The 27968-nt window shown below is 35.1% G+C and overlaps 1 protein-coding gene across 8 annotated transcripts in view; it reads left to right on the forward strand.

Annotated features, from left to right (window-relative positions):
* Positions 1-22005, forward strand: part of TAF2 (TATA-box binding protein associated factor 2) — an 81700-nt gene extending 59695 nt beyond the window's left edge. For 5 of the 8 annotated variants that reach the window (XM_036830116.1, XM_036830121.1, XM_036830126.1 and 2 more), the window contains 5 exons: positions 5203-5432; positions 6754-6909; positions 7401-7506; positions 9898-10020; positions 20539-22005. In XM_036830116.1, coding sequence (XP_036686011.1) covers positions 5203-5432; positions 6754-6909; positions 7401-7506; positions 9898-10020; positions 20539-20831 — 908 coding nt within the window. In that variant the 3' untranslated portion in view covers positions 20832-22005. The remainder of the gene's footprint in view (positions 1-5202; positions 5433-6753; positions 6910-7400; positions 7507-9897; positions 10021-20538) is intronic. The other 3 variants (XM_036830117.1, XM_036830118.1, XM_036830119.1) reach the window with 3 other exon arrangements.
* The last annotated feature ends 5963 nt before the right edge of the window (positions 22006-27968 follow it).

Raw genomic sequence — 27968 nt, forward strand, 5'->3', positions numbered from 1 at the left:
GAGGAGCAGGTGGAATTATGACCTGTCTGACTTCTGTTAGCTGTATGTATTTTTTTGCACACTGAAAGAAATCATTTTCTTTTCCCAAAGAAAAATGTTTCAAAATATAGAATATATGAGATCCTACCTTTTGTAGCTTTTAGGTAAAATACTGGATTATAGCTCAACATGACAGTAATTTTAAAAATTCATTAAAAAAATAAAAACCTAAGAATTAGAAATCTTTATTGGTGCCTTTTTTTTTTAAGTCAGTATAGTGTTTATTTCCCAGTTACAACAACTGCAACAGGCGTAAAGTCATTCTTTATAAAATTCACAAATCAAAGTACTGAACATAAAATACAAAATTCAAAATTGTAATCACAGTAATAAAAAATGTTAGTTATAATATAGTAATTTGTTTAAAATAATTACACATCATTCTTCCATGGCAAATAAATTTATTACAGCAATTCCAATATTTATTTGTAACTGTGTCTCATCCTATAGAATTGGCCACTGGACTAGACTACATTTTTTGTAATACTGTAGACCTTAAATCATGTTTAATAGATTTTCAGTTTGAGAATAAATTCTCCACTGGCACTGATATTGACAGAGTTACATGTAAACTGACAGCCAGATAAGTATTTGGAACTGTGTGCAGTAAATTAATGCTGCATGATGATGTCCCATCAATATGTTATTCGTTAGCATGTTCATCAGTAAATTTCACTTGTAAATTTTTATGTACTTTTACTAATTCATTTCTACAGATTTCAAAGTATACATGCCATCTAGAACAGAGGTCAGCTAACAGTGGCTCTATGGCCAGATCTGACCCACCGTCTGTTTTTGTACAGCCCATAGGTTAAGAATGGCTTTTGCATTTTTAAATGATTGGAAAAAATGTTAATAGTATCTCATGACACCTGAAAGTTTTATGAAATTAAAATGTCAGCATCCACCAATAAAATTTTATTGGAACACAGTCCTGCTCATTTGCTTACGTATTGTCTATGGCAACTTTTACACTACAGCATCAGAGTTGAGAAATTGAACAGAGACCAAAAGACCCACAATGTCTAAAATATTATATTTTAAAATGTAACTACTTTCTCTGGCCTTGCCTGCTTAACAATGCTTTTTTTTCCCCTTAAGATAATAAGCATTCATTGAAGAGATACTATATCATCATGAAGGAAATTTTAGCCATTACTCCCAAGCTACTCTTCATTGTTTGGCACTTCACTGTAAGAATGACATAAAAACATTTATGTAATTATTCAGAACACTGAAGGCTATTTATTTACATCATAACTTTTAATGTTTGGAAGTTTATAGCTGCGCTCTAGGGGGTAGAATGAAGGACTACTTAAAATTCAGTTCGGTAGGATTTGCCAGGTTTCTGAATAAGGAAATAAACAATTTTGATATTAACATCAGATTTCAAAGTTCCGCCCCTCTGTTTCTCTCTCCCCCAAACCCTTCCTCTTAGAAATAGGAATGGTGGAAGAAAATGAAAACATTTTTATTAGACATAATTCATTTTTTTGTCAGAAATTATATATGTAAACGCACACATGAATATATATGAAATTTGCTGTGTTTTTTTTACTTTAGTGTAAGATGGACAGAAAGATAGGACAGAACTACCATATGGCAGTCATACTTGTGTGGCCTAGCTGTACAAATTTTTAAGCTTCTGTCATCAATAAGGAGTGCTGGGTTTATTGAAAAATGTCCTGGGGAATTCCCTGGCCGTCCAGTGGTTAGGACTCTGCACTTCCACTGCAGGGGGCACGGGTTTGATCCCTGGTCGGGGAACTAAGATCCCGCAAGCCACAGGGCGCAGCCAAAAAAAGAAAAATGTCCTGAAAATGGTGGCTTTTAAAGTGAGCTTTCTTCTTTGGAGCTTTTTGGCTTGATCAGCTTTAATGTCAATTGCTTCAGAAAATGAAGTGATGATCTTTTTTAAGATCAGATTTGTTATTTGGGGGATTTGTCTTTAGATACTTTGTGATTTGAATAGAGAACATCCACACTGAGCATTGTTCTTCTGATTCAGGTAAGCAGGGCTGGTCCCAAAGTATAACTGCTAATGAGACCAGAATGGACAGCATTTTTACCTGAGAGGAAAGAATAATGACTTGTTTTTTCGTATATATGAGCATTCCTTGCCATATAAGTGATTGTGTTGGGAGGGGTAGCTAGAAGATTAAAGAAGGGTCTTCAGAATGCTATCACTGAGGGTAGAAATCCGGAGCTCTTTCAGGGCTTATTTCTCATAGAATTGGTTGATTTGGAATCATGGAATTTTAGACCTGAGAGGACCTTAAAGATTAAGTCAATTGCTCTCATTTTATGGCCTGGGCAGCTGAATTGCCCAAAATCACAGAGCTAACTAGTAAGTAAGCAGAAGTGTTTTTTCCGACTATATTCCACTATAAAGTGACAACCGTTTTAAGATTTTATTCCATGATTTTGAAACATGATGTTCTCATTTTTTTTTTCTGTTTTATAATTTTAACAGAAGTACTGCTTATTTTTTTAGCTCCCTCTTATCAGCCTTAAAGTCTGTTTTTTGTGAGAAGAAAACATTTAACCAAGGACTTCCCCCAGGAACAGAAGAATAATGCTCATTCCTCCATACAAATTGAAGGTCTACCAAAACCTTTACAAATCCAAAACCAAAAAGCCCACATAGAAATAAAAAGTAACAAAAAACATATTCTAGAGGTTCAGTGCTTTTAGCAGCCTTCATACCCTGTGCTGCCTAACCATCCTTAGCTGACTTTCAAAAAACAAAACAACACCCTAGCTCATCAAAATATACATTACTTGCTTTTTAAAATTAAGATAATTTTTAAAGAAACATTTAGGAATTCATACTCAGTTGCCTGACTTGTTTCAATGTCATCTACATTCTATAAAGATTCCAGGATCATTATTTGCAGTGGACATAATTGGGCAATACTGCTCTTCAAGGTTAAGTTTTTTTTTCTTTTTCTTTTTTTTTTAAATTAATTAATTAATTAATTTATTTATTTATTTATTTTTGGCTGTGTTGGGTCTTCGTTTCTGTGCGAAGGCTTTCTCCAGTTGCGGCAAGCGGGGGCCGCTCCTCATCGCGGTGCGCGGGCCTCTCACTATCGCGGCCTCTCTTGTTGCGGAGCACAGGCTCCAGACGCGCAGGCTCAGTAGTTGTGGCTCACGGGCCCAGTTGCTCCGCAGCATGTGGGAACCTCCCAGACCAGGGCTCGAACCCGTGTCCCCTGCTTTGGCAGGCAGACTCTCAACCACTGTGCCACCAGGGAAGCCCAAGGTTAAGTTTTATTCCAGTGTAAATGCACCCTAAGCCATTCTAGTTTCTTTACTGATAAAGTGCCTGAGATTCACTTCTTTTCTTGCTATACCCATGAATAGATAGATACAGGGCTAGCTGCTCTGAAAGGATTCCCTCCCTTTCCTGAGAGGGTCGAGCCCCTCCAGCCTTTGTAATAAAAGGCCCAGGAATCTGATACCTATCCTTTGTGGAACATTTACATATGTAAAATTCTTTGAGGAGAAGAATAATGAGTGCCTACAAAAAACTAGGCAATGTCAGTCCATTAAGTTGTCCAAATATGGATATTCCAGAGAAGGAAATGGATTTCCAGTATAAAATCCTTACTTTCACTCTGTGCTGTTCTTCCGATGTCTGGTTTCTCTGTAGTTTTCATGATATAAAAACTCATACTTCTCGAGCTCCTGCCTCTTTCTCTTGCTTCCAGCAGTGTTATGTATCTGTTAACCTTATCACACAGTAGCAAAACTGAAGATGTCTCAAATAGGATTGATAGCTGTTTAAGGGCATGCATAGTGCCTAGCAAGTGTGTAGTATATAGTAAGAACTCTGTAAATTAAAATTATAAATCCATGTGGATGTTCTTTGCACATAGTTAATATAATAGTTACCTATCTGTCAGAGTAAATCTTATCAAAATCGTACTTGATTACAATGTATTTACTTATTCTAATATTTGTTGTTGAAAACCACAAAGCTTAATATTTCTGCTGTCTAAAGTTTGCTGTAGCAACTTCTTTCCTTTTTGTTTCTCCTTTTTAAAACATTATGGTACCCGTTTGAAACCACATTTCTTGGCCAAAATTAAGTATTTATATGGTTTATTTTTCTTATCCAGAAGAATATTTCTTATTCTCACATGTTTTAAATTCTCTAGGTCATTTTAGATTCTGCCTAGAAACCATAGAAATTATCTAAACCTAGATGATAATTTCACCTTGACACTTCTGTTTGGTGGCAGTATCTACCTGGAGTGTTCCACTGGGGAAAAGAAGGCAAGTGAGGAAGAGTTCTGATGTCACTGTGCTCTGGTCTTTTATTGCTATAGGGTAAGGTATAATCTGAGACCAAAACCCGTATTTTGGAGATGAAGACACTGAGACTCATCAGAGAAATTGGAAAGTGTCTCTACTTTAAACTGAATTTCTACAGATGCAGTTTTCTTCTGGTCAATACATGTTTTATGACCTGTTGCCATCTCCGGGGTGATAAGCAATAAATAAGCAATTTTTGTTTTTTGTTTTTTTAAATAAATACCAACTAGAACAACACAAATATGAAGGTGTTTAGCAAAATAGTTTCCTTCTCTAAAGTCAAAGTTTAGAATTGTGGTATTTCAAATAGTTGTAGGGTTTCTTACTGTATTTAAAACCTGAAAGTAATAAATTTGAGGGTTAGGAGAATTTGTTCCCAGTGGTAGGGTTCATGAAGGCTCTTGGTGTGCCGTCTTCCTAACAAGCTATTAAAGAAGAAAATCAGACAAGATAAACGGAGAATGAATGAATGTGGAGCAGTTACCAAGGAGGAGGAACTAAAAGGAGGATTTAGAGCCAGAAAAAACACTGTTTTGGGAATATTAGATTTATACTATGTCTAATTTTTATTTTGTAGGAAGAATGAAAGAATAAAGTTTTTCCAGTTTAAGATTCATGATTTCATTTGAACATTTATTGTTTCTGTAACAGTTGTAGGTTCCCGTGTTATAAGAAGCGTCTTTAGAGTGGAGGGTTTGCCATCGGGGCCTAGGTCAATAGGTGGCTCCTTTAGGTATCATAACCCTCTCATCCCTTCCCTCTGTACAGGTTCTGGAATATTTTTAAAATGTATGGATAAACATGTATGTTGACTTTTTATTATTACTATTATTTACTTCCTAGGTACTTCACATGACTGGCGGTTACGGTGTGGTGCTGTGGACTTGTACTTCACACTTTTTGGCCTCAGTAGACCTTCCTGCTTACCCTTGCCAGAACTTGGCTTGGTCCTTAATCTGAAAGAGAAAAAAGCTGTCTTGAATCCAACCATAATTCCAGAGGCCATAGCAGGCAACCAAGAAGCTGCGGTTAATCCAAGTAGTCACACACAGCTAGTTGGATTTCAGAACCCTGTAAGAATCACGTGTTATAGAAGGTGTAGTTTTATTATATAGAGCTCTGAAGAAGAGAATTGTTTCTTTTGAACTGGTGAATTTTAAAGCCACTAACAGCTTCTTGTGTCATTTAGAAAACTGCTAGCTGACATTAGTTTAGCACTTTACAGTTTATAAAGTGCTGCTGACAACTATTGATACGTAGCTGCACATAACAGACGACGTGCTGCTAGTCCGTTTTCTCCTTTTTTTGTGATGACAATGATTTTCTTGTACTCGAGCATAGAATTTCTACTTGCAGTAGTAGAATATTGAAATGAATATTTAACCTGTTACATATTAACCTGTCTTGTCCATATATTGTAATGGCAAGCTGTTTGAACACAGGGCCTTGACTTTTCTTTTTTTTTTGCTACTTTGCATAATAGCACAATTCTAAACATATGAAAGGTGCCTGGAAAATGCTTATTGAATCAAATAAATAACAATGAATGGTCAGGTAAAAGCGTAATCTGCTGATTTTGGGAGGAGAGTATGCATTATATTTTTTAATTTACATATATGTGTATGTGTGCCTTTAGAAAAGCTTTTATTTCCAACTGTGCGTTATGAAATTACCAAACTTTTTGTAGAAAGACCTTTAGGGTACATATCAATTATTTTACTGTAATTTAAAGAAAGTTTTCCAGAAATGATTTTCTTATTGATGACAAAATGTCCCCAGTACGTCAAGCTTCATTTTTCACCAATATTTAGACCAGATTACTTGCCTGGCAATTCCCTACTGGTGTTTTGACACTTTAAAATTCAAATTTCTCTTTATGCTAGTTAATAGTAGTCATTTAAAAGTACTTATCCACCTAGATTTTCTGAAATATAACCAGACTTATTTGTTATAAATTTAAAATGTATCCTAGAGTTTGGGTTATGAAGAAGTAAGACACATCTTTTAATAGAAAAAAAAAAAATGAGTCTCATTAAAGAGCTCTTTTATATCTGAATATTTATAAACTAGTGGAAATGAATATGTTTATAATTCTTGCCCATGTATGTTAAGTTATCCATTTTCATACTTGGAGTCTTTAGGATAAGAGAAGAAAATGACACCAAAAGATATATGCTTTGGGGAAAGCTTTAAATGTTCACTTTACTATCTCCCTTCTCCCCCCAAAAAGACCAGCAGATAGGAAAAGGTGAGATTTATTTTAAGCCCATTGCTGATAACTTTTAGGCACTGGGCATGCTCTAATCTGCATGGTTGCTATAGGTATTAGTTTTCAGCTATAACATGAGCTACTTGTCTTCAGAAATCTAATTTTGATCTTGAATATTGCCACAGGAAGATGATCACCTTGCCAAGGAAGCATCATGTAATATATCAGCTCATCAGCAGGGAGTGAAGAGGAAGGCTGATACACCACTGGGGTCCCCACTAGAACCTGGTCAAATACTGGAGAAGAATGAGGATAGCAGTAAAGTCAAACTCAAAATCAGAGTAAGAAATACAGGTTAAACCTGTATTAACAGTGTAGGATATTCACCTTCTTGTAAATCCTTTTGAATACTTGCAATGGTTTTTCCTTAGCAGGAACAGTTGGGACAGACTGAATCATAAAAGAACTCAAATGTCCATCTAAGACATTCCAACCGATTGTTAAACTTATATTATCACATACTTCTTCTCTGTTTGGAGGAGGAACTGTGTGTGCACAATCTACCACAGCTCACTATTTCTTCCCACAACATAGGAACAGATTTTAGTTGCTATTATATTTCCTGTAATTTCCAGTCAGCTTCTTTTGGAGGCTGAACCAAATAATCTTTTCTTTCTCTTAATACTTTTTGAGAAAAAGACTACTTTTCCTTTTAAGATTTTTTGGGGGTATATCCTGTGGCCTTTCTGCTACCTTTCTTAAGAGCAAAAATCCAAACATAAAGTGATGTAATGGCTCTTTTGCTCCTTTGTTTTGTATGTGTGTGTTTTAGTTTTCAAGCTCTCAAGATGAGGAGGAGATTGATATGGATACTGTTCATGATAGCCAGGCGTTCATTTCCCATCATTTAAACATGCTTGAAAGGCCGTCAACTCCAGGTAAGATATATTGCATTCACTGGGGTTGATGGAGAAAGTTCACACGATATCACTATTTTAAGGTGTGTTGCTTTATTTTGAAGAGAACAACTATAAAGTTTAGAAGAAGCCAGTATAAAATACTAGATTGTATCAGATTATAACACATATCAGCAAAGGAATAAAGTTTTTTAAAGTATTTCGTTTGATTTTCTACTTTATTGTGGTCCTTTTAAAGTATTTGGCTTACTTCTAGATTTGTTTTTTCAAAAATCCATTCATCAGATTCCTTCCAATAGCTTTCATTTCTTTTTTTTTGTTTTGTTTTTTGTAGTAGGCTTAACCTCAAAATAAAATACTAGATTTGTTTTTTTATAAATAATGTAATCATAATTATATACAAAACTTCTTGACTACAGTAAATGCAGCCTGTAACACAACTACTTTCTCTTCTTGACTGCCCGTTCCACACAATATTATGTCATATCATAGATTTTTGCATGCATCTCTCAAACATCATAATCTTTTCTTTTGAAAATGTTACCTGAGACAGTATTGAGTTGATACACTTGAATTTACCTTATTATTTCCCTGTGGGCAGGCATTTGTTTCCGATTTTAATTTTTTGCAAATAATTCTCTCTGAATATCTTCATACAAAAGCTTTTGTTTTTGTCAGATTATGCTCTTAGGATAAATTCCCCAAAATATATTTTTGGTGATTTTTTAGCTTTATTGTAAGATACTTATCTTTAGAAGATTTTCATAACTCTTGATATTATTGCCATAATGCCCTTTGAAGAGATTATACCTAGTTCATGTCATCAGCATTTTAAAATTTTCAGGAATAAAGCTTTGATGTAACTTGCAAATACAGTAATAAAACAAATATTGGTGAACCTGCCACCCACCTTAACATGTATATTATACTCCATGCTGTGGCCATTCACTTTATGCTTCTTCTCTGATTCTGTTCACCTGTCTTTGCATTACAAGTAAATAAATACTGTCTTGAATTTTTTTTTCTTTTTCTTAATCATTCTGTTGCTTTTTGTTACAGTATACCACATATATATATGATCTATATGTTTACTTGCCCTTAGTTTTTGAATTATATGAAAATGGTATGATAGTATGACTTGGTCTTCTTCACTCAACATTTTGCTGCCAAAATTCATCCATATTGATCCATAGGTGTAATTCATTAATATTTATTTATCATTTTTATATCTCATGGTACTATTTTATTGTCAATGTAATAACTTAAAAGATACTTATTAACTATAAAATGATAATTCAAGTTTATAATGCATTTCTTTTATTATGAATATGACTGTTTTTCTTTTTTACGGGGGAGATACTGTTCCTGTTTCTTTTCACTGGAAAATCCTATTTATACTTCATGCTGCTTGTGGTTATCTTTTATGATCTTTACATTTGAATGAGGTTTTTTTGTTTGTTTGTTTGTTTGTTTAACATGCTATATTTGTGCAAGTCTCCCTTACCTACCTTGGTCTGCTTTTTGTTTGTTTGGCTTTTTGTTTAATTTTATTTGTGAGACCTAAAGTACTTTTTACTATCTAGTAAATCTAGGATGAGCTAGTAGAATTTGAAAACTGGCATCAGGTAGAATATGAACCTAATTATCTTTGAAAACTGACAGGTCGTGAACTCTTTGGCTTTTGTAATTGTAAGAGATCTTAACAGTTATTTATCTATTCTGTCAATTTTACAGATAAGGAAATTTAAGCAGAGAGATATTAAATGACTTACCCTAAATGAGACACTCAAGTAATAGCCAACTCAGTGCTAGACCCAAATCCTCGAACTTTTCCATGTGACAAATGAAATTGAGGCACAAAAAAATAAATGTCTTACCTGGACTGTATATCTAATTTGTGGATAATTTGGAATTAGAACCTGGGTCTCCTGATAACTACAGTGCTGTTCACGTTATACCATTAAAACGTTCCTGTTTTAAATATCTTCTGTAATCCCTAAATTATTTTGATCTATTTGTTGAGTAAATATTATAATAGAATTTATTAATAAGTTTTGGGGGGAGCAGGCATGCTTTACTATATGCAAAGTTCCACATAAATAATAAAAAACATGACATAGTTCTGCTCCAAAATATAGACTCCAATTTATATGTTCAGCAGTCGAGTCAGGTAAACTGTCTTTCTTGAATGTGTATTTTTCTGAGACTTAAGTATATTGGAACCATGACAAAGAAGTAAATCAAATGCGGGATCTTCAGTACTTTTAAAAAGTAGTATTCTTTTTACTATTGGAATTTTACTGTTGAACTGATTCTGGCTTTAAGGTTAACTTATAAAAACCTTCAGACTGTTTTCTTCTTTTGGGAAACAAAGAAATAAATCCCTGTTTTCGCTCTTCTTTGGCATTTTAGGACTCTCTAAATATCGGCCAGCCAGCTCCCGATCTGCTTTAATCCCCCAGCACTCATCAGGTTCTGATGGCACACCCACCGCAAAACCCCAGTGGAATATGGAACTTGCACGAAAGGGAACAGGTGAAATTATTATTATCATTGCTGTTGTTATTTTGCTCAAGAACGAATCTATTAACTTCATAAAATTTCTTTATCAACTTAAAGAATACATTAAAAACTACAGATCTCAGGACTTGCTTTTCTTGTAACACATTGACTCTATATTATCTGACATAAAGACTTTTTTCAAATATAAGCTACATATATTATTATTTTTTGTTGAAGTACAGTTGATTTACAATGTGTTAGTTTCAGATATGCAACACAGTGATTCAGTTATACATATGTATATATATATATTCTTTTTCAGATTCTTTTCCCTTATAGGTTATTACAAAATATTGAGTATAGTTCCCTGTGCTATACAGTAGGTCCTTGCCGGTTTTTTATATATAATAGTGTGTATATGTTAATCCCAAACTCCTAATTTATGCCTTCCCCCCTTTTCCCCTTTGGTAACTGTAAGTTTGTTTTCTTTGTGGGTCTATTTCTGTTTTGTAAGTAAGTTAATTTGTATTGTTTTTTTAGATTCCACATATAAACAAATATCATATGATATTTGTCTTTGTCTGGCCTACTTCACTTAGTATGATAATCTCTAGGTCCATCCATGTTGCTGCAGATGGCATCATTTCATTCTTTTTTATGGCTGAATATATACAGTATTCCATTGTACATATACACCACACTGTCTTTATCCATTCATCTGTCACTGGTCATTTAGGTTGCTTCCATGTCTTGGCTATTGTATTTAAATAGTGCCACTATGAACATTGGAGTGCATGTATCTTTTCGAATTATGTGTTTCTCCGGATATATGCCCAGGAGTGGGATTGCTGGATCATATGGTAACTCGATATTTTTAGTTTTCTAAGGAACGTTCATACTGTACTCCTTAGTGGCTGCACCAATTTACATTCTTATCAGCAGTGTAGGAGGGTTCCTTTTTCTCCACACCCTCCAACATTTATTATTTGTAGACTTTTTGATGATGACCAGTCTGACTGGAGTGGGGTGATACCTCATTGTAGTTTTGATTTACATTTCTCTAATAATTAGTCATGTTGAGCATCTTTTCATGTGCCTGTTGGCCATCTGTATGTTTCTTTGGGGAAGTGTCTATTTAGATCTTCTGCCCATTTTTTGATTGGGTTGTTTACTTTTTTGGTATTGAGCTGTATGAACTGTGTGTGTATTTTGGAAATTAATCCCTTGTCAGTCGCATAGTTTGCAAATATTTTCTCCTATTCTGTAGGTTGTCTTTTCATTTTGTTTATGGTTTCCTTTGCTGTGCAAAAGCTTTTAAGTTTCATTAGGTCCTATTTGTTTATTTTTATTTTTATTTCCATTACTCTAGGAGACGGATCCAAAAAGATATTGCTACGATTTATGTTCAGAGAGTGTTCTGCCTATGTTTTCTTCTAGGAGTTTTATAGTATCCAGTCTTACGTTTAGGTCTTTAATCCATTTTGAGTTTATTTTTATTTATGGTGTTAGAAATGCTCTAATTTCATTCTTTTACATGTAGCTGTCCAGTTTTTCCAGCACCACTTATTGAAGAGACTGTCTTTTATCCATTGTGTATTCTTTCCTCCTTTGTCATAGATTAATTGACCATAGGTGCATGGGTTTGTTTCTGGGCTTTCTATCCTGTTCCATTGGTCTGTTTCTGTTTTTGTGCCAGTACCATACTGTTTTGATGACTATAGCTTTGAAGTGTGGCCTGAAGTCACGGAGCCTGATTCCTCCAGCTTCGTTTTTCTTTCTTAATATTGCTTTGGCTTAAAGACTTTTAAATTAGGCTTTTTGCTATTTCAAAAGTAATATACTCCTATTGTATAAAACTTTGAAATAAGAGAAAAGTAGAAAGGAGGGGAAAAAAAGCATCCCCTATTATGCCGTTTAAAGATACCCATTATATTAACATTTTGATCTTTCCTTACAGTGCTTTTTCTAAGAATACTGTAATATGAAAAATGTCAGCCTCAGTAGCAAGTGTGAAATCTGTACCTTCATACTTTTATAAAATATAAAAATCAACTACTTACTTCCCTCTCAGCCTCCCCCTGACAGGTTTACAATTGGTCATTCATGATCAATCATGAAGACTTGATGCTATATATACCTAGAAAACTAACATATTTTGTCTCTTAAATTTATTTCATACTAGTTGGGCTTAAGTTTATGAAAGATAATTCAGTTCAGATGTGACTATTACCCATTTTACTATTCTACATTGTCTTCTACTTACCCTGTTCTTCTTTTGCTTAGAAGATTATAATCCAAATAAAGAGTAAACTTGTGATGCTGGTGAACAAAGATTCAGTCTTCAAGTTTTGGAGGGACAGGGAGTGAAAAACAAGATACATAAGCAAAATCATTTTTAAAGAATACTTCTTCCAGAAGTCATTAGTCAGGCTTTAAAATTCCAACTGATGGATTTTGTTTATATAAACCATGTTTTTATCATATAAACAAAAGAGTAACTGTTTAATGATTTGAGGAGCTTAGGGATCAGCTGTGATTAGTAGGAGACTTTGAACAAAAGCAACACCTCAAAATATTTTGGTATTGAGACCCCAGACTGTTGGTTGCTTGTATCTGTGTGCTTTATGCATTTATTGTAACAGATTCTCACAAAATATATTCCAGAAAGAAGTCAGCTGGAGACTTTAGCACTTAACTTTAATAAGTGAATTTTGACATTTCTCGGCCCTTGCCGATTTTGTATTCTCTGTTTTTGTTTTGGGATTTGGTGTAAATTTGCTTTATTATCATTATACTTATTAAAACTTTTTCAGACACGAAAAGTTTTCTACATCTTTTAAAATTATAAAGCATAGGGCATTTCAAACCTCTTGACATAGTTTGAGAGTGATGCTTCTGCCTATCTTCCATGCCTTTAAAAAAAAGTAAATTCTGTCTAAATTCCAGCAGTCAAATAAATTCTTGTTCCAGTAAAAATTCTGAGTATGTTTGTTTGGTTTATCCTAGTGATGTGGCACGCTAACATATGTATAGAAGCAAATCTTAACACCTTTTTGTGCCCACCAGTGTGCCTTTGTTTCATATTGCTTTAAAAATTACATTTTTACTTTTTTTGGAATCTCTTTACTGTCTTATAGTTCTCATGGCATCATATGGGAAGACTGGGGAGGAGATAAAGGGGTAGTGGTAGGGAATAGGAAAACATTAACATTTTAGCTTTGGTTGCTTCAGTGTAGGGCCCTTTTATGTCACGAAGTAAATTGTATACCGGTATATTATATAGACTGATCTGTAAAACTTAATTTTGAATATATTCTTTAATGTGCCTTTGTAATTTCCCTTAAATGTAATTATGCTGTCCATTACCCTATGACCACTGAGCAAGTCTTAAAATTCAAGTGTCATTATTAGAATTTAGAAAACATTCGTTTTACAAATGGTAGTGTTCCAAAAGTTTATTTATACATGTATTTATTTTGGAATTCTGAAAACAGTTTTCCCGTAGAGTATTGTTATATTTGATAAGTAGCTTTCCCAAACTAGCCAACAAAAACCCTTTTTAACTTATACTACACTGAAGAATAGAAGTATCAAACCTAACCACTGTGTGTAACAGTATTTCTAAGAGAAAGGGCACTAAGAGCTCTATATTTTGGGATGTTGGAAGCACAACTTTCACCTAACCCAGGTAAAGTTGGCAGTAAAACAGGAACAGAAGCTGGGATCTCCCTACTGTGGTAGCTACCTTGGCCTGGGGTTGAGAGTTGGGGGTTCTGGAGAAGAGGCATAGAATAGTGGTAAGGGAAGCTGTGATCTCTCTTAAATCTCTAGGGATTCTAGATTAAAGTTCACAGGTGGGTTTGAGGGGCCTTATTGAAGCTCATCCAACTGAGGCATCTTTTATTTGGCTGTAGAATTCTTACAAAAATTTTTGAAGTAGTTGACTGAAAATGAAGAGACTACAAATAAAGATTTGGATTTCCAGCTTCTCTTGAAAAAGAGTTAACTGAGAGGCCCTCTTAGGCAGGGATGTGCTTTCCATCCAATTGATTCCTTCTGTGTTTGCACCCGGTAGTCTGCTTACTCATTTATGCTGTCTCCTTAGGCTCAAGGCTTTTGAGTTTGAGATCCCTGGTGTTTTTTTCATGTGCTGAGATGACATCTGAGAGGGCTCCCTCAGAGGCAGCACGCAAGATGGCAGTTGAGAACTGGAATGTGTTGCAGACATCATCTGGGAGGGATGGACGCCGCTAAGTAGAGGAGAGGTCATGGTCTACTTTCTAACCCCCACCAGTTTTCTCTTTCCTTGCATATGATAGTGAGAGGCACATTTTAGGGTAGGGATGATATGTGTTTGGTAGGTTAAGCCATTTGGGATAAGAAAGGAGAAGCGGCAGGGATATTTTCCTTCATTGCTTAACTTTCTCCTTCCCCTGAGTTAAGGAAGGGAATCCGGAGAAAGGGCTGCGTGGGTCGTATGGTGTGATGGGTTGAGCATACCACGTCCTCTCCTCTCCCACCGCTGCAGTGCCTGAGGCTGCTGGTCTGTCTCCCAGGTTGCTGCGGGGATTGCAGGGATGAGAGGAGGGGAGGAGTGGAAGGAACAGGAGCGGAGGGAGATCCCTAGTGGTTTCTGTGGGGAAGAAAAGAAGAGTTCCTGTAGCTGCCCAGCTAGGGCTGCTGTACTATGTAACGAATTCTTGCCTAAGTCAGAAAAGCACTATTCTGGTATAGAAATCCGTTTAAAAAAAAAAAAAGCTAGAGTTCTTTCTTTTGAAAGTCTAATATGAAAAAGACTTTGATATTTTTCTTTAAATTATAATGATATAATTCTACACTTTATTTTTTTTGATCTAAAGAAACTGAAGAACAGACTTCACACGTTTCCTAATAGAAACTGCACATTTTGTGTTAAATTTAAACGTATACCTAGTGTGATAAATTTAATAGAATTAGCAGGTTACTCACTGTAATCAGCACTTTTATCAGATGGACCCGAAAGCTTCCACATTAGGTGTGTATTAAGTACCCCTTTCTGTTTGTTTTGCATTTGTTAAATTGACTGCAGCTAACCCTTATCCATAGTGAATTCAGTAGGTCTCTAGGAAAGATTTTATGTTAGATGGAACAACAAAACTGAACATCTGTTTTGTTCTTTCCCTATAACATGAAATAGGCAAATCATAATATTGTGAATTACTTTTATCTCCTTTTCTTGATATATCTCCTATCTGCAATAGAGACATATATTTTGGGTCACTAAAAGTGCTTTCATTAGTTTTATTTTTTATTTTTTTTTTAATTTTTGTTTTACATTGGAGTTTAGTTGATTTACAGTGTTGTGTTAGTTTCAGGTGTACAGCAAAGTGATTTAATTATAAAAGGGCTTTCATTAGCTTTAAAATGAGTAGCACCTAACCTTTGGTGGGCCTCAAGTTCCCAGGCATCTTGTAAACCCCTAAAATGATATGTGGGATTATGCATTGTGTCACGGGGATGGTAATGTATGCATTTTTCTCAATAGAGATTCTATAGATACCTCATTATGCTAGTGTGAAAGTAAGCTCATATGTGTCCCAAATCTTACTGTTATACAGGTCCACATGAGAGGGAAATTGTACTTTATAATCACCTTGAATTAGACCTGGTAAAAATTATTCAGGAAAGAAATTAAACAAATAAAAAATATATATTATCTATAATAAATGAAAACTTACGAGCTAAAGGTTAGTGGTGATGATAGGGTAACATTAGGTTTTATTAGATGTTCTGTTGTTACAAACACTATTCTAATGAATATTTTTGTATATGTTTCTTTGCACTTATGCATGAGCACGTTTGTGGGATATGTTTCTAGAAATGAACTTTCTAATTTAAAAAATATGAGCATTTAACATTTTCACGGATAGTGCCAATTTGCATTAACTTCTCCTTTTTAAAAAACACTTTTATTATAGAAAACTGTGAAGTAGTCAGACTAGTATAATGAACCCCCATGTATCCATTATTCAGATGCAGAAATGATCAATCAGCTCATGGTCAGCCTTGTTTTTTATCTATACCCTTTCCCATTTCCACCTTTCTGAATTATTTTGAAACAAATCCCACATATTATTTTATGCATAGGTAATTTCTTGTGTATCTCTAAAAGATAAGGACTTTAAAAAGTCATAACCACAATAATATTCTTGTACTTTAAAAAATAAACGGTTTTTTCATATCATTAAATATACAGTCACTGTTTACATTTCAGTTGAATCATAAATGCCATTATTTTTATTTTAATTTTTAACAATTTATTTGTTTGAATCACTGTCCACATAGGGCCTACACATTGCAGTTGGCTGATAATATCCTTTACATCTTTTAAAATTAAGTTTCCAGTCCATTCTTTTTTCCCCTTTACAATGTTATAAACTCCAGGGTGTTGATCTGTAGTTTTCAAGTCTGTATTTTGCTAATTGTATACCTGTGGTGTAATTAACATGTTAGAGTCCTGTGTATTTCCTTTAAATTTGTAATTATATCTAGAAGCTTAATTGGATTCAGGTTTATAGATGGTAGTGTGTTCTTCCATCTAGAAGCATACAATGTCTGGTTGACTCTCTCATGAGGTTAGCCACTAAGGTGTTCAAGGCCTGGATCCATTAATTCATTAAGGGTTACAAGATGGTGATATTCTAATTCATCTTTCTGTTTTTATTTATAAGCTGATTATTTCTATAAAGCTAACTTCCCCCTCACCTGCTGTTAGCCATTGGTATAGATCATATAGCAAAAGAAAGATAAAGACTTGATTCTCTCTATGTATTTAATAATTTTCAAAATAATAAGTTGGCTAGCATCCTCCAGTGGTGATCAATCAGTTCTAGTCCATCACAGTTATTGTCTTTAGCAATATTCAGATTTTCCCAACTTTGGTTGGTGAGAACCTCTTGACTCTTGAGTTCTTGAGAAGGCTTTAGACTTCCTTTCTACTATTATACCAGATGTTTCAGGCTCATCTTGTAAATATTCTAGCCAGACCTGGAATCAGCCATTTGTCCTAGGAGTCCTGGTTTCTAACACCTTTATCCTTGGATCTAGCTAATCCATTGTCTTCTTAATAGACTTCATACAAATCAAGAGAAATGCAAGAATTCTAATGAGTATATCTTGAATGCAAAGTGTAAGACCGCTAGACAAGAGATTGAATTTACTTTTGAAGTGGCTATTAGTATTCCTTGGAAAAGAGTACACTCAGTTGTATACTTGGCAGTTGCCTCTACTGGGAAGTACAGTTTCTAGTATAATCGTTGGCTTTTCTGCAATCCAAGTAGGTGTTTAGGATTAGATGATGAAACTTCTCTCAGTGCAGAAAAGGACCTCAGACTCCCAATAGTGCAGACAGCCAATTGGAAAGCTGCAAAGTCTGTTGATGTAGACTGACTAAATAATGAGATAGGAGTTAAAGGAATTTGTTTATGAAGCTCTATTACTTCTCCTTGTCACTTGGCTATATACTCTGTTAGGTACGGACCTATATTCCCATATTTATAGAATCGAGAATATATTTTTATAGTTCATTTAAAATATAAATTAAAATTATATAGTGGCATATTTAACTTAACTATAAATCAGATATCTCTCAAATGTTTTCTTTTTCTGAAGAATATCTGGGCACCAATTATTGCAAAAGATACAGAGTCCCCAAACTAGCTTATATATATAATCTCTCTCTCTCTTTTTTTTTTTAACATTACTGTTAGTGTTAGCTTTACCAAAAAATCATGAATATAAAAAATGTAATTTTGCGGTAGTAAAATGTGAATAATTCTTGCGAACAGGAACTTTAACACATTCGCTTGTTCTAAAATATTGGAACAGTGCCCGACACAAAGAAGGTACAGTAGTCCATACCAGTTTAATGAATGGTCTGTAATAGTTTCTGTACTTTATTCCTCTCTCTTCAAAATCAGTGACCTTCAAAATGCATTTAGTTTGACTAAGGTCACCTGACATCCTATTTAAAAAGAAACACAACAGTTGCATGATTCTGTTGTATTAATTCATTCATTTAGCAGGTTTTGGGGAGGTGGAGGTATGAGGATGCTAGGTGCTGTGCAGTACGCTGGGATACAAAGACGATGCCCTGTCCTTAAGGAGCTGTGAGTCTAATGACAGAGACCCCAGGATGAAAAGATGTGCGACAGTGTGCACCACGCCACGTGCAGACGAGCAGAGTGCTTGTGGGCACAGACTCTGGAGTTCAGGCTCTTTGGTTTCGTAGCTCAGATTTGCTAGTACCACCTTGGGCAAGTCACGTAATTTCTCTGTGTCTTAATTTCCTCGTCTGTATTATGTTGTGGGAACTAATTCTTTTTGGGCAGTTTGGGGAAAACGTCCCTCAAAAATGACATTTAAGCTGTTTTAAATTAATAAGAACCTAAGATGTTATTTTCTTTTCCTTTCTCCTCCTTTAGGTTACAGTTTAAACATAACTTCCTTGGAGAAGTTTGTCTTTGATTCCCACTGCCCCACTAATTTAAGTCTCCTCTTGTGCTCCTGTTTCACTCTGTGTTTTGTCTTTTTATTAATCAGGAGTACTTATTCAATTTTGTTCTTCTTTGCTACTTTGTAAGCTCCAGGAGAACTGAGATTTGTCCAGTTTATCCCTATTTTCCCAGTTCCCATGTAGTTCCTGATGTTTGTAAATGAATGTGCAAGTCAGACAAGAAATAAGGGAAGGGCATTCCAAGCATAGGAACAGCACTTACAAATACACAGAGTTACGAAAGGGCTAGTCTGGAATATATAGAAAGGAATAGTGGAAGATAAGATAAATTCAAGACAGATTGTAAACTGTCCTTAAAATTAGTGGTGAAAGTGATTTTTAGAAAACTTCTATGGTGATGCTTGTTTTGGTAAAAACATGGCTTGGGGCCGGATTGGATCAAAATCAGCACTGAGAATTTACGTTTTAAAAAGGAAAAGAAACAACTGCCTTAAAGTCCATTTTAGTGAAAAGCTTGTTTTTTTGACTACTCTGAATAAAAAATACGTATTTTTTCAGAAATTGCTGCACTGAAGTCTAAGGATTATGTTCTGCCAGTAGAACTACCTGAGTTTTTAAACAAATAGTCATGATCAGCTTTGTTTTTAGGAAGATAACTATGCAGCAGGGCCTCTGAACTTCAACACTGTTGACATTTTTGGCCATGAGAATTCTTTGCTCTAGGGGGCTGTCCTGTGTGTTGAATGGCAGCATCCCTAGCCTCTACCCACAGTCAGGCTAACGCTTCCTCCCCCCATCCCACCCTAATCGTGACAACAAAAACGTCTCCAGACATTGTCAAACAACCCCTGGGGAAAACGTTGCCCCTGGTTGAGAACCACTGCTGTGCAGCTATGTAAAGTGTGGATTCAAGTGTTAAGACACTTCAGGCAAAGAAACCAGTTAATAGGAGACTAGTACTGTGATCCAAATGAGATGAGGTGGTCTGAATTAGTACAGTTGCAGGCGGGATAGAGAGGCAGATTAAAGAGATTCCTGTAAGTAAGAATAAATAAGATTTGGTAAGCAGCTAGATCTGGAAGGGAGGGCACCTGAGATGATTCTAAAATTTTTTTCTTAGTTGGCTGCATGTAAAGCAGTGCCATTAACCTAGAGTAATACAGAGAGAGAATTCTCTGGGTATGGCCCAAGAATTGTAGGGTATGGAGGAAGCAAGAAATTCCTGTACACTAGAGTCTGAGAACTACTCACTATTATAGATTCCTAGGCTGATAGAACATTGGAAATGGAAAGAACCTTCAAAGACATTTGATCCATTTCTAGGTGAGATAAAATACATGCTGAAGTTTTTGGTTTGCCATTGCATCTAAGTTATATTTATACTGTACTGTAGTCTACTAAGTGTGCAATAGCGTTGTGTCTAAAAAAATGTACATACCTCAGTTAAAAAATGCTAACCATCATCTGAACCTTCAGCAAGTCATAATCTTTTTGCTAGTGGAAATATTTTGAAATATTGCAAAAATTACCAAATTGCGACAGAGTGACTAGAGGTGAGCAAATGCAGGTGGAAAAATGGTTCCAATAGACTTGCTCGAGGCAGGGTTGCCACAAACCTTCATTTGTAAAACGCGCAGTATCTGCAAAGTGCAATGAAATGAGCTATGCCTGTAGTGCTAATCTCCCCCGCCACCCGAATACCATAGAGCAGAACTGTGGTTAAGGAGCTGTGTTTTCATTGACCAATGTCAGTCTTAATCTATAGTCATTGTCACTTCATAGTACTTTAAAATATTGAATATTAATTTTTAGAAGATGGTTGGATAAAACACTGGTATATGTCATAATCTGTATAGACTACAAGGGATTGAAATATTCACTTCCTGGTCACAATGCTGAAAACTTACCTTTGTGTAACTAATTGGATGTCTTACTTGGATACTTCTCCCATTCCTAATTTTTTTCATGGAAGTGATAAACACTTGGGAATCCATTGTCTTTTCTATACTGTCACCAACTCCCTCTTACTTTCGTTTCACTTTCCTTGTTATTAACAGGAATTCATTTGGGTGTTTTTAATCTTGAAGGTAAAGAACAATCACCTTTGGAGATGAGTATGCATCCAGTTGCAGCAGCTCCACTCTCAGTATTTACTAAAGAATCTACGTCCTCCAAACACAGCGACCACCATCACCACCATCACCACGAGCACAAGAAAAAGAAGAAGAAGCACAAACATAAGCATAAGCACAAGCATAAGCATGATAGTAAAGAAAAGGACAAGGAGCCTTTCACTTTTTCCAGCCCCGCCAGTGGCAGGTCTATTCGTTCTCCTTCTCTTTCAGACTGAGAAGGGGACAAAGGAGACCTTTTCCTCAGTGTTCAGAAGAATATATGTAACTAAAGCTTTGTCAGCTATAAAGAATGATAAAAGGAAAAAAAAAATAGTTGCCTCCCATAGAGATTCAAGTTCTAAACATTTGATTTACATTATTTATACAATTGAAATCTAATTAGGAAAATGTGTTTTATAGTTCTGAGTAAACCATTTCATCCTGTTTCCTCCTTAAAATACACACACACACACGCACACACGCACACACACACACACAGAGCAAACCCTTTCATAAGGCCCTCATATCCACTGGCAGTCCCCATTCACATCATGATCTCCATGTGTACTGCCAAAGTCAATTATGTTTTAAAGCCTTTGATGGATGTTATAGGGCAAAGTTATGTTTTAAACAGAAGCTACAGCCAAATCTGTGGTAAAACCACTATTTCCAGTGAAATATTGTGTAACACCATTTGGAACTACTGAAAGACAGAGGCTTTTCTATAGGAATCTTCTCTATTACATATTTTTTTGCGTGTTAACCATATAAACTAAGCATCAGAATTCATAAGCAAGAATACATGATGTTTTCTTTTGCCCTAAAATACTGAAATTTTCAGAAGCAGCTTTAAAAAGAAATTTGGATAACTTTTTTGATAGCACATTTGGTGATTATGATGTTGGAATTTAACAGAACTATCAAATCCACAGTTCTCAAATCAAGATGTTTAAATTTTAAGTTCCTTTTTTCACTAAGTATAAGTGAATACATTCATATGTAGAATATGTTTGCCAAATGTGGGCAATTTATATGCCCAATACATATTCTAAAATTATTTCTCTAAGTATGGTACCTTAAAAAGGTGTTTATATACTGTTTATTAACTTGGACATAGACAGTTTGGCTCTCATGTGAGTATACCAGAAGCATTTAAAAACATAGGAAATGTTTTGGTTTCATACTTCAATAGTTTGTATGTTTGTGTGTTTTTATTTTTATTTCTAAATTTACCATGTGCTTTATTGTTTGTTTGTTTTAAAATGTTATTCGTACCTGTTCTATTTTTATCATTTCCCTTATCATTAGAAAGTTGGACAAAATACTTCTTCCCAGAATAGATGTTTCAAAGGGATCCAGTAACGTTGGACTTTTGAATATACTTGTTTAATAAATAACTTTTTAAATTGATCATTCTGCCTTTGTATTTTCTTACATCTTTTGTTGCCTTTCTCTTTGTGTGTGTATGTAATACACCTGTTCACAAAGTTTGAGGAGAGCTTTGTGGATAAGCAGGATTTGAGCTGGCCCTGTTAGGAAGAGTGATTTCAGTAGGCAGATGGGGTAAAGTTCTCTCAGCAGAAGAAACAGTATTTTCAAAAGTATGGAGGAAAGCAAGGACATAGTCAGGAATTGTAAAGCAGTGCAGTTGGCCGAGAGTGTAAGTGCAAAGGGTGTGTGATCAGATGTTGAAGAGCCTAAATGGCAGTTATTTAAATATTCCCATTAACTGAGTGTTGGCCAACTGAAATTATTTCTGGAAAAAGGAATATTTTTTATTACAGTGTTTAGTGATACCATCTATAGAATTCTCAACTTTGAAAATAGTAAGGATAAATTTCAAGATAATTATGTATTGTCTGAAGACAGTGATGAATAATAGCTACCTACATAATTTAAGCACCTCTTGTATATCAAGCATTGTACTAGGAACTGTATGTTATGCATAGTATTTCTAAATTGGATATTCATATTGGATGTTTCTTACGAGGAACATTTTTTTATGGGGAGCTTTCAGTTATTTAAGTTGGTGCATAGAAGTAAACAACGAAAAATATTCATATTTTTGTAGGTAACTACACATAAGTAATACAAGCTCTAGTGTTAGTTTCCTCAGTCTCCTCCCCCAGAGGTAGTCACTGTTGCCAGTATTACATGTGTAGATCTAGTCTATACATATATCTATACAGTGTATGCATTTTTTTTTTAAAGAACAATGATGCTGTTTTTTTTTTTCCCCGCAGTTGCATTTGTTTTTTAAATTAATTAATTAATTAATTAATTTTTGGCTGTGTTGGGTCTTCGTTTCTGTGCGAGGGCTTTCTCTAGTTGTGGCAAGTGGGGGCCACTCTTCATCGCAGTGCGTGGGCCTCTCACTGTCGCGGCCTCTCTTGTTGCGGAGCACAGGCTTCAGACGCGCAGGCTCAGTAGTTGTGGCTCTCGGGCCTAGTTGCTCCACGGCATGTGGGATCTTCCCAGACCAGGGCTCGAACCCGCATCCCCTGCATTGGCAGGCAGATTCTCAACCACTGCGCCACCAGGGAAGCCCTGTATGCATTTTTTTAACAAATGATACTTGCAGAAATTTTTTATTTTTATATAGTTTTATGTAGTTTTTTAATAGTCATTTCTGGCTACCACATTTTGTGTCATAACCAACAAAGGTTTTTCTTATTCCATGATTATAAAATAATTCTCCCTTTTTTTTCTATTGGTTTTAAAGTTTTATGTTTCAGATTTATATCCTTTATCTAACTAGAATCCATCTGGAATTTATTTTGATAGAAGGTAGGAGGTAAGGATCCAACGGTTTTTTTTCCTTCCAAGATGCTACCCAGTGTGTTTAAAACTCCATCTTTTCTCTCTTGACTGCAAGTGTTATATACTAAATTCCCTTATATATTTGGGTTCATTTCTGGACTTCATAGTCGGTTTCATGGATCTGCCTACTCATCTGCCAGTACCATACTGTTTAGATTATTGTAGCACTATGATATGTTTTGATATGGTAGAGCTAGTTTCTCCTCATTATTTTTCTCTTACAGAACTTTTTGGCTATTCTTGTGGATTATATTCTTTTTCTGGCAGACTTATTTATATACAGTAGAACTTATTCCTTGTGATGTACATTTCTCTGGAGTTTGACAAATTCTTGAACTTGCGTATCCAGCAAGCACAGTCCATCACTCCAAAACTCCCTCATGTTGCTCTTTCGTAGTCAACTCCCCCAACACCCAACCCCTGGCTTCCACTAATTGATTTTCCACTCCTGTTATTTTGCCTTTTTTTGTGGATTTATCTTTCTATATTAATATTAGAATCAGTCTTTCTAGCCTTTCCCTGAAATTGTATCTGTAGGTTGATATTGGCTGTGTGTTAAGTCAGGAGTTAACTTAGAATTGATATCTTGGTGTTGATTATTCTTATTAGGGATGTCAGTATAACTATCTATTAATATAATATTTCTTTTTAGTTTTATAAAGTAGCTTATTTTTTTTTTCATTTAGTATTCTATAAATGATGTCTTTTCATTATAAGGTTATCTAGTCCTTTATGCTAATTTTGTGCTTTTGTTACTGTGTTCATCAATTCCAGAGAAACATAATATATATTTGTTAAAAAGTATTGACTCAGATGATTATGGAAGCTGAGAAGTTCTACAATCTGTCACCTGCAAGCTAGAGACCCAGGAAAGCTAGTGGTGTAGTGCAAAGGCCTGAGAGCAACAGAGTCCACAGCGTAGAGTCCGGTCCAGTCTGAAGGCCTAAGAACCAAGACTGCGAGGGCAGAGGAAGATCAGTGTCCCAGCCTTCACACAGTCAGGCGGAGAGGGGACTTAACCTTCCTCCACCTTTTCACCTGTTCAGGCCCTCAGCGACTGGACGATTGCCCACCCACGTTGGGAAGGGCCTTCTGCTTTACTTAGTCCAGCAATGCCAATGCTAATCTCTTCCTGAAACACCCTCCAGACACAACCAGAAATGACGTTTAACCAGCTATTCGCACATCTCTTGACCTAGTCAAGTTGACATGTAAAATTAACCATCACAGCCACGTTACTAAATTCTCAATATTTTAAATGCGTTTCTTGGGTTTTACTTGAAAATAATCACATCTATAAATGATGGGTAATTTTATTACCTCTTTTCTAATGTTTGTGCATTTAATTTTCCGATTTCTTCTTTTGTCTGACTTCTTTTTCTTGCTAAGTTTGCCTGAGAGCTGCAGGGATGGGCATCTTTCCTCAACATCTTCACTCTGCATTTGATAGCCCTTCCTCATGTGTTGTGGGTTTGCGTTTCTAATTTCTTAGAAGTCAAAGTTTGCAATTTTTGTTTCATGTTCTTATTTCTTTTGGATGATTCTTAAGGAGAGAATGGAAAAGCTACTTTACTACACAAGCCTTGTAAACTCCTTAAAAAGACATTTTGATCAAAATCATTGAAATCCTTGTCTGGTAAATAGCTGAAAAGCTTCTTAGTTTTCCCATCCTCTTCTCCTGACTCATTTCTTCTGTTTCCAACTTACTATAAATAAATGCAACTTTTCATGTCAAATGTGCTCCAGCCCAAGCAGAAATGTCTTTAAAAGTTCTTGACCTCTAGCACCCCAGCGCTTGAGGACTGGACTGGACTTACTGACTCACTTCTAAAGAATGGAGTATGGAAAGGGGACAATAGTAGCTTTACAGCAAAGAAAGGTGGCAGACACTGCCTTAACCAAGTGATCATGGTAAACATCACCAGTGATAAGTCATGTCCACATCATGTTCTGATGTGATGAGAAGGGTACCTCTGTAGGTACACTTCTCTGTGGGTATAAAAGCCCACAATCCTAGTCTACCCAGTCTGATCGTGAGGAAAAAAATCAAACCCAAACTGAGGGCCACACTACAAAATACCTGATTATTATTCCTCAAAACGATTGGAGTTGTGAAAAACAGTTATGTGAGAGACTGTCACAGATCAGAGAAGACTAAGGTGGTATGACAACAGTATAATGGGTTTTCCTGGATTGGATCCTGCAACAGCAAAAGGACATTAGTGAAAAAGCTAGTGAAATCTAAATACTTTCTGGAGTTTTGTTAATGTACCAAGGATGATTTCTTAGCTTTGACCAATGTTCGGTGGTAATGTAGGATGCTAACAGTAGGGGTAACCGGGTGAAGGATAGATAGGAATACTTGCTAAGAGGGGAAATTTACTAAGGCAATTGTAATCCTAAGCTATGAGTGTATTTTGATCATTTCTGTAACCTTAATTATTTACTTCATGAAGAGATATAAAAATTCATTTTCCTCACCTCATGGTTTTAGAAGAAAATGTATGTACTTAATGGAGGAATATTTGAAGAGAGGTCAAAGGATAAAGACCCAAAGGTTCAAAATTGTGAAACTTATGAGGAGAAATATTAAAAAAATAATTTCTTCTAAAGAAGAGAAGAAAAGGCTGAGGAGCTAGCTTTAAAAAAAAAAAAAAAAGAATTTTAAAGTTTCCAATTAAGATGCTGTAAGAAAATGAGGACTTTCTGGTTCTGAGTCTCAGTTCCAAGAATTCTTGTAGTAAAGAAACATGTTTAACACATTTTCTCAAACTTACTGGACTGTGGACCTTTTTCCTGTTAGAATTTTGGAAAATTCTATTCCATAGGTATGATTTTCAATGTTACCCTGGTATTTATACTCTGTTGACTATTTTATCACCAAAATAGGGTTTTCTCAACCAATTCTTCTAGAAAATTTATTGTCATTGAATAATCAGGCTTTACTTAAAAATATCCTTACTGTTTAATAAAACAAAACCTAATTATTGAGATCCTTCTCTGTTTATCACACTGGTGGAGTATTGTGACTTTTGAAGTTTCTTGGCAAACAGGGGTCTATATTTTTTATTTTATTTTTTATAAAAAAATTTTTTATTGAAGTATAGTTGATTTACAATATTGTATAAATTTCAGGTGTACACAGCACAGCAATTCAGTTATACATATATATACATATATATTTTTTCAGATTCTTTTCCCTTATAGGTTGTTACATAATATTGAGTATAGGTCCCTGTGCTCTATAGTAGGTCCTTGTTGGTTACCTATTTTATACATAGTAGTGTGTATATGTTAATCCCAGCCTTCTAATTTATTTCCCGCCCCCCTTTCCTCTTTGGCAACCATAAGTTTGTTTTCTGTGTCTGTGAGTCTCTTTCTGGCAATAAGTTCATTTGTGTCTTTTTTTTTTTTTTTTTTTTACATTCCACATAACGATATGATATTTGTCTTTCTCTGTCTGGCTCACTTCACTTAGTATGATAATCTCTAGGTCCATCCATGTTGCTGCAAATGGCATTATTTCATTCTTATATTTTTTTATTTTTTACCTTAATAATTATCTATGTCACTTAAGCACAATAATTGAATGCCTATACACGCCACATTTATTTATTTTTTTGCTAAAATAAATGTATTTCCTCTGGTTTAGCCCAGTGATCTCCAAATATTTTTGTTATTCACTCCATTAGTTTAAAAAGAAATTAAGTGCATATATCAGATGTACGTACATTTGTTTATAAGTATGTAGTAATACATAACAGTTCAGTCTGGGTGGTGTTTTTTTTTTTTAATCCATGCTGACAAGCTTTGTCTTTTCAATAGTGTATTCATATCATTCACATTTAAAGTAATTATATAGTTTATATAGCTGTATTAATATCTACCGCGTTCATTATAAAAAGTATACAAGAAAGCATCAGATAAAGATGAAATAAATTTTTTGTATATGTCCTGCAATTTGTGATAGCCTTGTACTAACTACTTAATATCTCAAAGCCCAGTATAAACTTTGTTCAAGTTTCATTAGTAACAAGTATTTGTCCCTCCATCTTTCAAATTAATAATTTATTTTTTTCTTCTCTGATTTGATTAGGGATAATAAAAAAGTTTCTATGTACTATGCACTAGTCTAAGTACTTTTTATGCATTAACTAATTTAATCTTAACAACAACCATATAAGATAGGCGTTATGATTATGATAAAGAAATTGAGGCATAGAAACGTTAAGCCAAAGGTCACACCTTGTAAGGGAAAGCATTTGGACTCAAACCTAAGAGTTGTTATCTCTTACACTAGCACTGTCTATGTAGTAGCCACTAGCCACATGTGGCTATTTAAATTTAAATTATATCTGAAAAATAAAAATGTAGCTCCTCAGTTGCACTAGCTGCATTTCAACTGTTCAATAATCGTATGTTAGTGACTACCATGTTGGACAGCGCCTGTCGAGAGAATTTCCATCATCGCAGTAAGTTGTATTGGACAGCACTGACTTACACGATCGGTCACCATGTTTTTATCTTGCAACGTGGCTTTGGAAGAGCTCATG

Source organism: Balaenoptera musculus, chromosome 17, assembly GCF_009873245.2.
Source record: "Balaenoptera musculus isolate JJ_BM4_2016_0621 chromosome 17, mBalMus1.pri.v3, whole genome shotgun sequence".
Taxonomy (NCBI): Eukaryota; Metazoa; Chordata; class Mammalia; order Artiodactyla; family Balaenopteridae; genus Balaenoptera; species Balaenoptera musculus.